Consider the following 17,329-nt stretch of genomic DNA (forward strand, 5'->3'; position numbering starts at 1 on the left):
GTTTCTGGCTGTGGTTTTCCGGAAAACCTTGTTTTGACACCTTAGAACCAACCTGAAACCTGAAACCTGGTACATGCACACACACACAGTCTCAGGCAGCTGCTTCAGAGTTGACTTTTACTTTGACACCACTGCAGGACGTGCACAGTTTTTACCACCAAGAGCTCATCACATTGTAAAGGTTGTTACTGTTGGTTAAATTCACTGTTCACATCCATTGGATCGTAACTTATTAGATTTATACTTACTGTGTTTTGTTTTGACCACTGTTGTAAATTTAACTCTATGAATGAACTGGTAGCTGTTGCTCAAAGTGCTGAATAAATCAAAAGTACTGTTACAATCTGTGTCTCTGGGCTTTCAGAAAACTAGAACTAAACACTTGAAGAGCCAAACGGCTGATTTGAGACAAACTCAATGCACAAAACAACTGTTGACTCTTCAGCTTCTCAGTCAGTTCATCAGACGGTTGAAGAAAGAAAAATATCAGCACTATTTATTCTTACTGTAATACAAATACTGTTACAGATTAAACTATCCAACAGTGTCTGTTTTGTTTATAATGTGTGTATATATGTGTTCTCTGTACTGTAGCCTGTGTTTGATTTTATTACTGTATTATTGTGTTATTGTATGAGTAAGCATTGTACAATCCAGAGTCAAATTCCTCATATGTATACACATACCTGGCAATAAAGCTGATTCTGATTCTGATAAAGTTGTTTAATATAATTTAACCTCAATGAATTACAGCATCAAAGCGCTGCTTACATGTTAAAAGGTATCAGTAACAATAAAGCAATAACGTAAAAAACATGCACAGCTCCCCAACAAATATTTTACTGTACATTTTCTGCCATTATGTTTGTGTACTGTTTACTATTACTTTCCACATTTACTGAAGTAAAGGATCTGTGTGTTTCTGCCATTATTAATCTTGACAAAGGTTCGGTGACTTTTATTTTGAAGATCTGGTACCAAGTGCTTGCGATTTTGTTGGCAGTGCAGACACGAGCGAGAGCAATTATTTGTTCATCACTACAGTTTACAGACGAGTCATTCAGACAGCAGACCAGACATTATGATAGAGGTACAGCAAACGTTACACAGAGTTCAAATGAAGGGTCTTACAGTAAGATTTTTATGGCTACCGGCACATAATGGGATGAAACGTAATTAAATGGCAGATAAAGTAGCAAAGGAGGCCACAGAAAGTGAGAACATTGATGTGGTTTTCAGCTTCAGTAAGACAGAAATCAAGTGCATTATTAAATAGAGGATGAAGGAAATAACGATGGTTTTTGAGGGCACAGGGGAAAGTGAGGAGAAACGAGATGTGCATGCGGGAACAGGAGAGACAATATATCAAGACAACAGTCTATTATTCAAAATTGGAAAACATAATTCAGGCTCATTTGACTTCTGTGGGCAGAAAGAAACAGCGTGTTGTGTTACACAGTCAGAAATATATGAGGAAGAAAGAAGGCAGCTGCTTCCAAACCTCAGAAAGATAAAAACAAACTTTCATTTAATACATATTCTGCAAAATAACTGAAGAGATGATGATATCGAATCCTGTTTCAGTTTCTAATATATGATAGATGATAGTAAAATGTAAGGACGAGTCGTTGTGATACACACGCCGGTACAGTAGGTGGCGGTAAAACCACAACACCATCAAAGAAGAAGAAGCCGTGGTACCGGAAGCACTATTACTTACTGTGGCTAACATGCTAATATAGCCCGTTTTCTCTTTATACATCCATGGTTAACGCAATACTTGGATAAGATCCAACCGGTGTGAACCAGCAGAGCCTGTATGTATGGATAAACGTGGAGTGTGTGCGAACATTTCGGGATGTTTCACCTTTCATCTCCTGTTAGCCACGAATGCTAACTGAAGTTAGCTTAGCTTGCTAGCTGGAAATAGACGGAACTCGGCCACACAGCGCTGGTTGGAGGAACTCTGAGTCCAAACTGTGTTTTTCATTTGTTTAAAATGTCTAAAGTCCAGATGCTGAGAGGTTTTATTGAGGAGGAACTCTGTCGTTCCAAAGAGGAGAACCAGAGACACAGGAAACTACTGGACGCTGTTTTCCAGCCTGAAGTCCGGTTACACAGAGCAGGTTTGTCCTCTTTACTGCTTATTCTCACTGCAAGCTGCTGCTACTCTAAAAGAGATCTAGGTCTTAATTATTATATGGACAACAACAGCGAAGCAGTCAGTGGTGATGAAGCTCTTCAAATCACACTCCTGTACTCAAAACAAGCACAAACAAAAAACACAAACTACTCCTGTACACGCACCCTAAACAAGATTAGTAGAGAATATTGTAGTGAGGCAGGTGGAAACAATATGAGCAGCTACTGAGTTACAAAAATGATGAATAAATACTTATAAATAGTATAGGATACATTTAGATGTCAGGGTCACTGGGTTCTTGCACAGGGGTTGATCCTGATACTGTGTCTGGAGTCAGCTGTTCATCAGAGGGATGGCTTGTGGGTAGAAACTGTTCCTGTGTCTGGTTGTTTTGGTGTACGGTGCTCTGCCAGAGGGGAGAGGCTGAAACAGGTTGAATCCGGGGGGAGGTGGATCTGCAGAACTCCGGCTCCTCCTAAAGTCCACTGTTACCTCCACAGTTTTGAGAGGGTTAAGGTCCTGGCCGCACCAGATCAACCTCCTGTCTGCCTGCATTGTGGTTACTGCTTACGCTTAACAGTGCTGATTATAAAGTCTCACGGCTGCAGGAAGAAAAGATCTTCTGAATCTCTCCTTCACACAGCGTGGGTGTATCAGCCTGCCACTGAAGGAGCTGCTCCGTGATGTTAGTGTCTCATAAAGATGGTGGGACGAGGTCTCTAACGTGGATGAGAGCTTAGCTCTCACCCTCTTCTCTCCCACCACCCTCTACTGGCTCGAGCGAGCATCCCAGGACAGACTGTTCTGTCTCTCCATGTCTGCCGTTGTGATGCTGCTACTCCAGCAGACCACACCAAAGAAGATGGCTGACGCCACCACAGAGTCATAAAATGTCCTCAGGACTGCACCCTGCACTCTTAAAGACCTTAGTCTCTTGAGCAGGAACAGTCTCTTCTGGCCCTTCTTGTAGAGGGTGTTAACAATGTCGGTGCAGTCCAGTTTATTGTTTACCTGGAAACCAAGATACCTGTTGGAGTCCACAGTCTCAAAGTCGATGCCGATACTAAAGTGAAAAAGAGATGATTAATAAGCAGAAATTTTGATTTTGAAAATGATTTGGACAGTAGAACCTTTTCTGTATGAACTACAGTTAGAAATGGCCGATATTGAAACTATATTATTATTATTAACTATATATTTTCTCTCTCTTCCTCCACTTTGCAAACAGTAGCATCATAATCACGTGCAAAGAATTTGCATCGATGCATTTTAGTAATCGATTTAATCGACCTTTAACTGAATGGATTATGTTTTAAAAAAGTCTTTTGATTACAGTCTCAACAACTGAACATGCAAACATTTGCACATCAATAAATATTTGCTGCTGGAATCTGTAATGCAGAGACAGCAAAAATAAGAATGTGTACACGTAATCTGCCGTAATAACTAGCCTACTTTTAATGTGCTATATTCACATCTAGTTTATCTCTTTACCAACACTTTTTAAAATTCTATCCAAAGCTATGAGAAATCATTTTTCAACTTCCTGGCTCATGAGGTTTTCCGACTTGTTAGCTGGAACGCCGTCAGCTCGGGTGTGACGTCATTCCCAGCGCCGACCTCCGACTCCTGAGGTAAATGGAACACAGCGTAACATCAACAGAACAAAAGGTTTCAACATCGTGTCATATACGCTGGGGACACGCCCCCATCACTTTTTGAAAGCGTTTGTTAAAAATGCTTTGAAAAATAACAAGAAATGTTAAATAACAAATGAAAGTGCTTTGAGAAATGTATATTTGCCCATATCTATTTATTTATTTAAGTAAGATAATACAAGCTACTGATTATAAAATTACCCCAAAACGTGCTTGCGTCACGTCAGTCAGTAACTTTAACACCTTCTTTACAGTTTTCTTTGGCTAAATTTCCCGTTCTCTCCCTTTGAAGATGACAAAAGAGGAGGGAAGATTAAATCCTGTCTGCATGTGTGTTGCCTCAGCAGGGATGATATTACATGAGAAATGTTGATCTACGGGAGAAACAGATCTGAAAGCAGCACAGAATGAGAGCCTTACTGCATTTTAAATTTACTCCTACCACCTGATTTGGTGTTTCCCTTTACAAAAACATTTCCACCATAAATGCAGGAAAGGCAGAATGCAGAAATGTACCAGAATGCAGGAAATGAAGTGTTTAATGCTCTAAATTTTCTGGGGGAGGACACCCAGACCTCACCACCTCAAATATTTCTTAGCATTGAGGATTTCTAGAAAATAGTTTTAAAATAAAATCCGTTTCACAGTTTGGATCACCTGAAAATCACCAAAGATGACGACGCACATTGCCACGCTAAGAAATGAGTGTCTGTCCAACGCGATGGTTACTGTAAGAGGAGTTAGGGACCGTCTCAAAAGTGCTATACAATCCATTTCAATGAAATAAATCAGTACTTTTTTGATATGTATTTGTAACTGCCCTCGGTGGGTTAAGCAAGATGCAGAGAGTCTCGACTGATGTCTTTAAGGTTTCTTTATTTCTTTCTCCATATCCGTAGTGCACCGTGAAAATATATAAACATAAGTACTTTTATACACGTTACATTTAGCTAAAATCAACCATGCTATAACAATAACCCTAAAAATACACAATCAAATAACGTCACTTTATCCCAAGAACCATATACTCTACACAATAACCTTTAAAATCACATACTGGATTAGTACATCAAAGCTAATTGCTCTTCGTCAATACATAGCCAAACTATTTACAACAAGAAACATGAACATTTCACTCCCGCAACACCAACATACACACCTCGTTCCACTTCTCAAGGGCGTTAAACCAAACCCTGGCAATTTCCTTTGTTACTTATCATCTATAAGTTTGGCGTCTTAACTGTGTGCTCCTGTCTGCTTTCTCTTCCTTTGTTTGTGGGTTTGCGACAGCCGTAAACTGGTAAGTACGGGGTTTATCTACACTTTGCAGGGGGTTAGTTTAGTCTAGTGACAGAAATTTTACTGCCCACTGGTGGACACCACTGGTACCTGCGTGGAGCGATGTGTTCATGTCTACACCATAATCCTAATAAAAACAAATAGAAAAAAATACATTCACAATCATTGAAATCAAGACCTTTTAAATGACTCCAAGCAGACAGTTACAGTATTAATGTACTATTAATAAGTAGGGCTGGGCAATACAAACAAACAATAATGATAATTATCGCAATATAATTTTCCTCAATAACAGTATAACAAATGTTCAATATATCGTCAATAAATGTTGGATTTAATTAATTTGAATCACAAACAAATTAGCACTTATTCAATTAGGTTATTTATTTTGTTGAGGGAAAAGGGACTGAAAAAAAGATTTCCTAATTATAATTGTTGAAAAAGATTTTATCAGAATCATTTTCATTATTGTACCTTAGATTTGTAAAGTGACCCACTTGTTTGGCATCAAGTGTTTGTCATAAAGCAACCAATATTAACCATTTGGTTTCTTCAACTTTCACTCAGGAACAAAAATTGTATTTATAAAATATATGAAATGTTTTTAATGTGCTTGGTGGTGGTAATGGTGCAGTGGATAAGACTATGACTTTGGTGTGAGAGACCCGGGTTCAATTCCCCACTGTGACCCATCCACCATTGTGTCCCTGAGCAAGACACTTAACCCCTTGTTGCTCCAGAGGCGTGCGACCTCTGACATGTACAGCAAGTAAGCAAGTGGATAAAAGTGTTAGCTAAAATGAAATAATGTAATCGTGATAACATTTTTGGCCATATCGCCCAGCCCTACTTAACATTAGCACTCTTCCACTGATAAACTTGGCATTAGCTAACTGTGTATGACACTACAGAAACTTTAGCATCACACATGAACTGAAAGTAGCACCCGCCACCCGCGGGGAACTTGGTGGTGGTGGGTGAACCTGTCGGGCCATCTGCCGCTTTGACGGACAGGAAAAATGCAAAATAGAAAGACACGTGTAATAAGGTAAGCGTATTGTGGCGATCGGCGCCTGCATCACACACACAGCCACCAGTCAGCTCAGTAACTATCTATGTAACGCCGTTTCAAACCAAACTCACAAGTCCGAAAGAGGCGCAGTCTGTCATGAGTTACAGCCTGGTTACAGTCAGTGTGCTGCTCACCAAATAAACATATTTCTGATTTTTTATTTTTGACTACACTAACACACATCATTACACCATTAGTCAAACCAAAAATATAAATATACAATCTCAAATACATTTATCAATAACCTTTAAGCTTAACTTGTACAGATTCTAGAAATATGAAACATTTGAAGTTAGCTAGTGGCGGCACGGTGGTCCAGTGGATAGCACTGTGGCCTTACAGCAAGAAGGTTGCAAGGAGTTTGCAAGTTCTCCCCGTGTCTGCATTGGTTTGCTCCAGGTGCTCCGGTTTCCCCCAGTCAGTGCTATTGACTAGACACTGGTAAAGATCTGGAGTTGGTTTCGCAACATGTATGTGACCATAAAGTATCTTCTTCTTCTTACTCCAAATTACATAACATTTGGCAAAAAATACCAATGTTGGCCCAAGGAGAATATTTCTATTGCAGATTAAACTATCAAAACACTTAAAGTAGTGGTATCAGTAATTTCCTGTTAACACTTAAACCACTGTTTTCCTAAAACTTGAGCATGTATTTCATTGTTCTCTACAGGTGTCCAGCAGCTGGTGGTGAGTAAAGAAGAGGTTCCCCCTGAGCAGCAGCAGTGGAGCCCCAGGCTGGACCAGGAGGACCCACCAGAGACGCCACACATTAAAGAGGAACAGGAGGAACTCAGGACCAGTCAGGAGGGAGAGCAGCTTCCAGGACTGGAGGAGGCTGATATCATCGCGTTCACATTCACTCCTGTCCCTGTGAAGAGTGAAGAAGATGATGAAGAGAAACCTCAGTCCTCACAGCTTCATCAAACTGAAGAGAACAGAGATGCAGAGCATTTGAAAACAGAAACTGATAGAGAGGACTGTGGAGGACCAGAACCAGCCAAGAACTTTAATCCAGATAGTCCTTTACAACCAGATACTCATGGCCAGACTTCACTCCCCTCTGAACCTGAGACTGATAACAGTTGTGATTGGGGGGAGACCAGGGAACCTCAGCCAGGTTTAAACCCTCTGCAAAATAATGAAGCACCTGTAAGTGATCAGGAATGTAACACTGGAGAAACATCAGTTAGCTCCTCTGAATGTGCTGCAAGATTTGGCCATAAGGAACATCTGCAGAACCACAATGGAACCCAAACAGGAGTGAAACCATTTAGTTGCTCAGTTTGTGGTAAGAAATACCTCTGGAAGAACTCCTTAAAGAATCATATGAGACTTCATTTAGAGGGAAAACATTTCAGCTGCTCAGTCTGCAAAACAAGTTTTAGCGCCAGAAGCAATTTGTTCACACACATGCGAATCCATACTGGGGAGAAACCATTTAGTTGTTCAGTTTGTGCTAAACAATTTTCACGAAAGGAACATTTGAGACGACACTCGACTGTCCACAAAGGAGAGAAACCATTTAGTTGTTCAATTTGTGCTAAAAGATTTGCGCAAAAGGAAAATCTAACACGACACTTGACCGTTCACACAGGGGAGAAACCATTTAGTTGTTCCGTTTGTGGGAAAAAATTCACACAACATGGAACTCTGAGACGACACATGACTGTCCACACAGGAGAGAAACCATTCAGTTGTTCAGTTTGTGGTAAAAAATTCTCACTACATGGAATTCTGAGACGACACTTAACCATCCACACAGGGGAGAAACCGTTTAGTTGTTCAGTTTGTGGTAAAAGATTCGCACGAAAGCCAAATCTGAGACAACACTCTGCCATCCACGGAGGGGAGAAAACATTTAGTTGTAGTTGAATGAATATGAAATATTTTATTCTCGTGTCATGACTCATCTCGTAAATATTCTGATACATTAACTTACAACATAAACAATCCAGCATGTTGACCCACCACTATCTAACAGTACAATACCTCCACATCATCCAAACATAGACCTAAACATAAACCTCCCACAAATAACACTCCAGGGTCCCTGTTTCATAAGGCAGGTTTAACAAACCCTGAGCTCCGAGTAGATTAAACTTGAGATGTGAAATATGAATGCATGCCAACGTGGAACATGATATTTATCCTAAAAACAGGAGTGAAGGAATGAATCATTGTTAACAATATTACATTTTATTCAGCATAGCTCATTCAGCATAGACTCGAATTTCCTTAATGAACAGTAAAGTCCTGTCTTTTCTGTATGTTAACATTAGATTTTTAAAAATATTTCTTAAGCTGTAACCTGATGGGGACAAAGTGCCAGTGGCAATAACTGATAATGAAAATATGGAACGGATAAGACACCGTTTACTCATTGACCTGTGATTGTAAAGTCATAGTCCCGACCTAGTATTAATGATTTTGTTGATTTGCATATGAAACTGCACATTTTTAGACATCTTTTTAATTAATTTAATGAAATACTCTTAAAACTCATTTCTGCAAATAATATTCAAAATCTCATTTTCAAACTATATTTAGTGTCAGCTGCACCACAATCATCATGATCATCATCTCCAACATAATAACTATGCTAGGAATGTTCCTTCAGTGCGACTAATCACAACATGACTGATGATTGTTCGTTGATGAGCTTCATACAGATTAGTTTATTTTACACAGTGATTACTGCAGTGATGTAGCCCAAGCTAAATGTTTCAATGCAACCTGACAGCTGCCTTAATGTCCACAGAGTGTTAAAAAGGACAGTGTAGCCTATAGAGGATGAATCCAGAGATCTGTCTCTGTCCTTACATCGGTGACAGATTGAGTGAGTAATGAACTAATATCTGAGTGGGATTTCAATGTTTCGAAAAACTTCGGCAAATGAATCGTTCCGGATGTGCTTTGATATTAACTGTATGAATGAGGAAATTAAAACAGTGTCAGACAGCTGCTTCAGGCTCAGCAGGAGAAGTCAGTCAGAAAAGACACTAATCACAGATTCTGTCACCTCTGGGTCTTCCCATTTTAATATTTTGTGGTAATTGGGCTGTTCCTCGATTAATCGATTAGTTGTTTGGTCTATAAAATGTCAGAAAATAGTGGAAAATGTTGATCATTGTTTCCATGAAGCCCAAGAAGATGTCCGTAAATGTTTTGCCCATAACTGAGAGGAGAAAAGAAACCAGAAAATATTGACTTTTAAAGGAGACCTATTATGCTTTTCCACATTTTATGAATTTCTACAATGTTACAATGTCAGATGTTCATCTTAAACATGGCCAAAGCTTCAAATAATGAGGTTAAAGTTTTTCTGTGAGGAAAAACCTCAGGTTTCCTCCTGTTCTGAACGCTCTGTTTTGAACTGCTTTTTCTACCAACGTCTCCGTTATAATACCGTCATAATACCGAGCCAGACGGAGCCGCTGTTCCATATATGGTCATTTGCTCCGCACAGCAACTTCACAGCAACGCTCAGTCTACCTGTTCTGCCCAGCGACAACAGCAGCCTGGTAACATTCTTCAGGTCTTGGCTAATCAGAAGACAGTGGGTTTGAGAGGGAGGGGGCCTTAAAGAGACAGGAGCATCTACAGCAGAGGTCACTAATAGGCGGACCGCGGCCCCGATCCGGACCCAGCCCCTGTCGTCTCCGGACCACCGACCAACAGCAGATTTATTATTGAGACTTACTACCTCGTGACGGAGCGTTTCTATTTTAACCGGCACAGCTTTTCTAGCATTTACTGTACTGGTTTAGCGGCCCAGGAAACTCACACACCAATCGCGTGTGCTCCAATCGTCTCATGTGACGCTGCTCAGCCAGTCAAATCTGTGCATTCCGATGTTTGCGAGTCGAGTCCGCCAGATTCACCGGAGATGTTCTGGAAACGCACACGAATTGAGGAGACGAAAGGCTGGGCTTAAAGGCTTAAAATGGCTTTTAATCAAGAATGTACAGAGTTTTACATGTACGTTCCTCCCACGGGCAGTTCAAAACCAGAATATCTCATAGATCTCCAGTCCAGCTGGCAGGACAAACTAGAGCTCACGTTTCTCACTGAACAAGAGAAAGTTGGAAAGTGGTAGCTATGTAAGAGGGAATGAAAGAGAAGGAGGCCTTACAGCTGTTCAGTTAAGATGTGTTGAGTGTTTATATGTCATTATTTCTAAAAATTCGGCTCTTTATTTTAGTTAAATTTAGAATTATTTATTAGAGTAGTTATTATTTATCATCTCTCCGGTTTGATGTGAAAACTGGAAATATTATTTGATTTGACAGTCCGTTGTTGACTAAATACGTTATGGTACTGAATGATAATGCAAGTTGTTTTGATGTTCCGGACCTTTGCTTCGAGAAATTTTCTCTAACTGGACCTCTTTGAATTCTAAATGAATACCCCTGATCTACAGCTTGTTTCATACAGGCCTGCATGAAGAGCCAGAATAAGACAGAAAAATCTTTTTTTGAACTTTTGAATCATGCAAAGCTGCCATACAGGAGTCACAGAACTACAATATAGGGCTGGAAATGCAGTATAATAGGTCTCCTTTATGAAGCTGGAATCAGAGAATTAGCATTACTAAAACCAATTAAACCAATCAGTTATCAAAATGGTTTATTTAATAGTTGAAAACGAATTGATTAATCGTTGCATTTCTAAGTAGAAGTATGTGGTATACTTCTACTATCTTAAATGTGCACAGACAGACTTTTAGGCAAATTTATTTATTTATTTATTTATTACATTAGCCATGCTGGGGAAGTCCCTTAAACCTGCATTCTTGCTCAGGCCAGCTGGGGCGACTCCACTGGTTGCAAAAAGAAGTTGTGTAGTGTTGGGATCAGAAAGTATGAGAACAAAGAGCAAGAGGCCTACAAGGAACTAAAAGGCCTACAAGCGGCCTCCGGACACAAAGAACAATCCTCAGACAAAGGAAACAGGCACCAAAACCTCTGACTGTTAATTCACACCAAACAACTGTCTCCATTGGCTAAACCTCGCAGATGTACAGGACATCTCACGTCACTGAGAGCATAAATAGGGTGCACCATTCTGCTCGCTGCCATCTGTTGCTAGCTCCAGGAGGAGGTCACACACTTTATAAATCTCTTATATTCTAAAATCAAAACTAACTTGCCGGTTGAGGACAGTTTTCTTTGTTCTTTGATTTTTGTCTGACAGCCCTACTTGTCGATGTTCACAATACAACAAAACTTCCCGTCTGCAGAAGAAGACAGAAGAACTGTCGTGCTCTAACTACTAAAGGGATAACCGCTGTGTCCTAAACATCCTGACGCACAACAGTAGCTACCCACAGCGAATCTGTAAGAGGCTTGTTAAAGTGTCTGGGCAGAGACGTAGTCATAATTTAATATTATAAAAGCCTGCTTGTGTTGAATTTGTGGAATATACAGACCGGGCGCGTCCCCTTCCATTGCTGTGTGTCTTTTGACGTGCTTAAGCTCGTTCAAAGTCCTTTTAGGCAGTCGGCCGGCTATTTCGGACTAACCAAGACCGGGCTCCTATCGAAATGAATGGGGAGAGAGCCAGAACTGAACTTTCACTGGTCAATCAGAGTAGAATCAGCATTAAAATCTGATTTTAAAAAATCGCTGACAGAGTTTGACAACTTCAGCCTCAAATTAAGGTTTAAAAAGCGTTTTTCCCGACCGGTTATACTATGCATGCGTCACCACTTCCGTGCATGCGAAGTAAAGGTAAAACAGACCCTTACGTCAGTCGAACCACGCGATTGGCTGAAATAGGATTCCCGCTTTGGCTGTTAAAAGCAGACGATTGGCTTTCTAGCGGGAGGGCCGGGATAATCACCATCTCTGCCGTTACGGACTTTCCCCATAGACTTGTATTGAGGATGTGATTGAGTGGCGTGTCTCCTCTAAATTGTCTCTGGCTCGTTTCACAATCTGAACCGGTGCCAGGACGCTGCCCCTGTTGTCTGTAGAGTCCTGTTATTGGGAGTTTGACTAGCAAAGACCCCATATCAAAGTCTACAGGCCAAGACCCAACGGTGAACAAAAGCCTACCATCGGTTCTGGTGTAATGGGGAGCACTTACCGTGTTAGCACATGGACTGGAACTCTTGCATGCCTGCAGACAAAAGCAGAATCCTGTCCAAACCAAGCAAGCACCCGCTGATTGAGTGCAAACTCCCTGCGTGTGGCGGCGGGGATATTTGGGCTCTTACTGCTTTATGTACTCTTTCCTCTATACGAACACCTGCATATACTGTGGATACACTCGCTACAAGACAACTGTAACTGGCCTGACCTGTGGCCCACAGGTAGCCTAGTTCCAGCTGTGCTCAATGCCATTTTGGTGAGAGCAGGAAGAGGGCCTTCCCCATTTTGAGGTCCCAAACTCCTGGATTGGTCCTTGCGGTTTGAGCCTCAATTTTGAAGCAGTGGTCAACGAGCCACCCACGTGTACCCTTCTCAACCGTATCTTAACCCCCCCCTTGTTACACACCCACACTATACATGTTGGCTGATTCTTGTGTTTGTTGTATAGCCTAGAATAGATTTGATGTAATTGAAGTTGTTGATTGTTAATCTGTGCTGAAGTTCAATAAATCCTGTTATAACTATAAGTCGTTGCCTGTGGTTAAAATACTGTCATTGATAAAAGTGGGAATATGAAATGTATTTGAGGTTTTCCTATAATACTCCAAACCCATGCTTGCTGAGTCTGCTAGAACTTATGCATATTTTCTTTTTCAAGTTTTGAGCAATGCACAGACCCTTAGCCCTTTATATTACATAACAGCATATGTCAGAAAGAAAGTGGATGGGGGATTTAAACGTAACACACTGGCCCTTGTACACTTTCAGCCTAAACTTTAATGGATTTGGGGCCAGTTGTAGGCTCAGTACAATACTGCTCTTTACAAATCATCAGAAATACCACTAGACTCATGCAATGAAGCGATGGCTTCGTCTGTGGATAACTGCAATATGTTGGCACTTTGTAATTGGCTGCATCTGTTATTTCTGCCATCATTGACCCTTTGCTAAGCCACGCCCCGAATACACAGCTGGCTAATCACAGCGCAGTATAGGACTCTGTCTAACTGAGGTCTGACACTTTCATGGCTGCGCTTCATTGACTCTAATGTAAAAAGAGTCGTTTTCTAGCTTTTTTTGGTTGTATTTTTCTAGGATCTGGTCAAACGCTGTTCCTTGTAATAGTTACAGCAGCTACCCAGAGAGGTTTAAAGGAGAAGTACGATTTATTCTCTTTCCAAAACCTAAAACAAATCCAGAATAATGTCGGCTGTGGGTTGTTCCTAATGTGATGTTAGTTAGCTAACGCTAGCTAACTTCCTACTGAATGTAAAGTTATAAATCTCTACTGTTCTGCATTTTAATGATTGTAATAGTGAATACAGACTTACCCAGCTGTACAGGAGCTGTGTTGATCCTTAATATGGTTGTCCTCTTTCTCAATAGTAATAATACAGTTGTTCACTTTTACTCTGTGATCGGTGGGCTTTAGCTTCTGTCTTTATTTTTTCACGTGAGTTTGAGCCTGAACACAACCTTCAAACGCACAATGCAACCGCAAAACTGTCAGACTTCTTTCTGAGATCAACAATATTTCTCCAGTGAGTGCAGTAACAGACTCTGGCAGCGCCGTGATAAAAGTCCTACAGGTCAAACAGTTTGTCGGACTTAGCAAAGAGTTATTGTTACGGGTTTATGATATCTTGCAAAATGGCAGTTTTTCCATGTGTTTCCATGTAATGTTGGGTATAAAGTAATCACACAAGCTGAACAGTGCAACAGTAATTATTTCATTATAATATTATAAAGACAACAAGTTGGCATTGCAATAAGTATTGATAAAAAACTTAACTCTGCCCCTTATAAAAAAAAGGGAGATAATTGGAAGTGAATATTCGCCAGTGTTAATTGAACCTACCAAGGTGGGGTAATCTGAACTGGCAGAGGCTGCACATCTGTACAGAAGTGAAGGTCTGAACGCACCTGAGAGGGAATCCATGTTGGAGAAGTTCAAGTTGGTATTTTAAAACACTGAGTTTTGTGAGGATGTTACTGATGAATGCTGTGAATGCTGAACTAATGACTTTGAAAACAAGCTGTGTTTGCTGAATAAAGGGCAACAGAACATTTAATCAGTTTGTGTTTTTTGATTTTTAGTGGAGCACTTGATAATTTACTTTAATTACACCACAAAGAATACAGAGCTATGTTAGAGTATCTTAAGATGAGCTTTTAATTGACTTTGACTTTGTTTGCATAGTTAAAATATTTGTTGGCTTATATCTCCTCTGAAGTTCTTCAGATTTACAGTAGACATAGACAAGATCAGCTTCTTATGTCGTGTAAAATACCCACAGTTGTCAGTTTTTCAGATTCAGTTCAGCTGATTGCCGTAAAAAGCCGTAGTATATTATTCTTCAAAGAGTGTGTGTGTTTTCAGAAGGAAGATATAAAGTTGATGATAAGAGCCACGCTAGCCCAGCTTGGATTTAACGCTGCTCCTAAAGGTCCGGTCTGGATGAAACAGGACTCAGGCCGACCCAACGACTGGCAGGAAGACACTGTGGTGCCCACATCTTTACACCGGATCAAGCACTCGAGCGGCAGACTCTGTTGTTACCTGTCAGAGCGCAAGACTCTGGCAAGATGAGAGGAGGCGGACTCTGATGATGCTTGGTGTTCAAACGCAGTCAAGATGGACTACTTTATGTGAAAATTAAAACCACATCATTTGTACTGTCTCACTGCTGTTCACGTTCTTCCAGATGCAAATTCAAACAATGCAGTGCAGAATTATTTCCTCGCTGTATATGTACACTTTATTTAACTGTACATAGGTCTGTTGTTTAATTTTATTCATTTAATATGTAACCATATTCCTTATATACTTTTAATTAAGATCTATGTGTAGCCTGAGGGGACTACAAACACTCATTTCGTTGGACAACCTTGTATAATGATAAAAAAAAAAGGTGTGCTTCCATGGGTGCTGACATTGTTTTGTGACGTAATTCAGCTTCTGCTCGTGAAGTTCACAAGTAGGAAGTTCGACTTCACAAGCAGAAGCTGAATTACGTCACAAAACAATGTCAGCACCCATGGAAGCACACATTGTAAATGGAAAACCAGAAAAGGCAACAAAAAGTATATTTGCATGGATTTAAATTAAAATAATACATACGGTCATATAGTAAAACCTGTTCTGCATGTACACTGATGTAGAAAAATGTTAGGCATTTAGGTAGCTGGCTACAGAAAAGACTCTCATAAAATCATCTGCATAAATGTTATTGTTAAAAATGCCAAAACATTAGGAAGTATAACCTACAACTAACCTACAACTGATGTAGCTAGACAGGTACACAGTTAACTAGTAACATATGGGCTATTTATGTCAGTTGTTGCAGTTAAACTGCCATCCTTTTAATTAACACCTAAAACACTGCTGAGGGTGCAACACTTTCGGCGTCATGCACCCCCCACCTGGAACGCTTTGATGTCGGAAGTCGGAAGTTTCAACTGGGAAATATCTCAGTTCCGACCGGTCTCGAATGAAGATTTTTTCTAGTTGGAGGTCGAATATTTCCCAGTTCCGAGGTGCCTGGAACGCAGCAGTAGAGCAACAGCAGAAACACCGTAATTCTTGTAGCTGCATAACTGGGCCGTGAAAAGGTTTCATGGCTCAGTGTGTTTGTCTGACTCGGATCGTCTCTGTTTAATCAACACACCTACGATACTCACCTGCCAAACACCAACGCAGCGTCACTGATGTTTTATGATTGTTTTAGATTCACAGAGAGTTTATAATAGAGACAATACGGTCACAGGGTTCTGACGTGATTTTTGGGCCTTCATGGAAACAGGTTTTGGTCGGCTTCACTGTTTCAACTGTGGCTCCCCGGTCTGTTCCCGGAGTGAACTAGAGCCTGTATGTTTGGATAAACCTTCTTTTATACAGTCAGTGGGATAAACGTGTTAAAGTGGAAACTTTGGTTTCACCTTTCATCTCCTGTTAGCCACGAATGCTAACTGAAGTTAGCTTAGCTTGCTAGCTGGAAATAGACGGAACTCGGCCACACAGCGCTGGTTGGAGGAACTCTGAGTCCAAACTGTGTTTTTCATTTGTTTAAAATGTCTAAAGTCCAGATGCTGAGAGGTTTTATCAACCAGCGACTAACTGCGGCTGCTGAAGAGATATTTGGGCTGTTTGAAAGAACGATATCAGAGTACGAGGAGGAACTCTGTCGTTCCAAAGAGGAGAACCAGAGACACAGGAAACTACTGGACGCTGTTTTCCAGCCTGAAGTCCGGTTACACAGAGCAGGTTTGTCCTCTTTACTGCTTATTCTCACTGCAGACTGCTGCAAACCTGCTGCCACTCTAAGCTAAAAGAGGTCATTTTAAAAATTTGTCTTAGTTTGTCAAATGTCCTTGTTAGTTTTAGTCATATTTAGTCCACTGTATTCTATTTTGTTGCTGTATAAATAAAACTGAATTGAATTCAGTCAAGTTTTAGTTGGAAACATTCACAGATTAGAACTACCGGGATCAATAACTTATAAGGAAAACGTGTTTAAAACAAACGACGCCTCTTTGCTATCGTACTTAAGTACAGAAAGAGTTAAGTAGTAAATTTTCCCCTAAAAGATTCGTCCTACCACAAATAACATCGGTCGCAGGGACCGTCTACAAAGTGACGGGCAGCTGCAGTTTCTCCAGGATCACCTCATGCTGGTTATACTAAAACAGGGCTGGGCGGTATATCGGTAATGAGGTATATCAATGTGATTTCAAAAGAGAGATAAAGTTAGAAAATACTGTTTATACCAACATAGTTTCATGTTGAGTTAATTATGGTTTCTGTAAGTCCTGCCAGCAGTGAAATTCTGAATAGGCGAGTAGAGGCTACTGGCTTCAACTGGAGAATGTCAGCTGTCATTCTACGACTGCTCCTTTCTTTTCCACTGTTGTTTGCAAACCAATAAATCACAATTAACAATCAGAGAGCCACACACGTCTCGCCAATGTCCGCCTGAGATCCTGTGTTATTTTAAGAACTTTATGGCTTTATCCAGTTTGTTATTAAATGTGTAACAACCTTTATCGAGTGTCTCTTCTTTAT

The 17,329-nt window shown here is 40.5% G+C and overlaps 1 protein-coding gene across 1 annotated transcript in view; it reads left to right on the forward strand.

The window, feature by feature from the left end:
* The window catches only part of LOC123976572 (gastrula zinc finger protein XlCGF57.1-like), an 18,023-nt gene extending 7,542 nt beyond the window's left edge, over positions 1-10,481 (forward strand). Inside the window, exons 2-3 of the mRNA XM_046058853.1 lie at positions 2,036-2,126; positions 6,846-10,481. Coding sequence (XP_045914809.1) covers positions 2,036-2,126; positions 6,846-8,047 — 1,293 coding nt within the window. The 3' untranslated portion in view covers positions 8,048-10,481. The remainder of the gene's footprint in view (positions 1-2,035; positions 2,127-6,845) is intronic.
* Positions 10,482-17,329: the final 6,848 nt, after the last annotated feature.

Source organism: Micropterus dolomieu, linkage group LG09 (assembly GCF_021292245.1).
Source record: "Micropterus dolomieu isolate WLL.071019.BEF.003 ecotype Adirondacks linkage group LG09, ASM2129224v1, whole genome shotgun sequence".
NCBI classification, from domain to species: Eukaryota; Metazoa; Chordata; class Actinopteri; order Centrarchiformes; family Centrarchidae; genus Micropterus; species Micropterus dolomieu.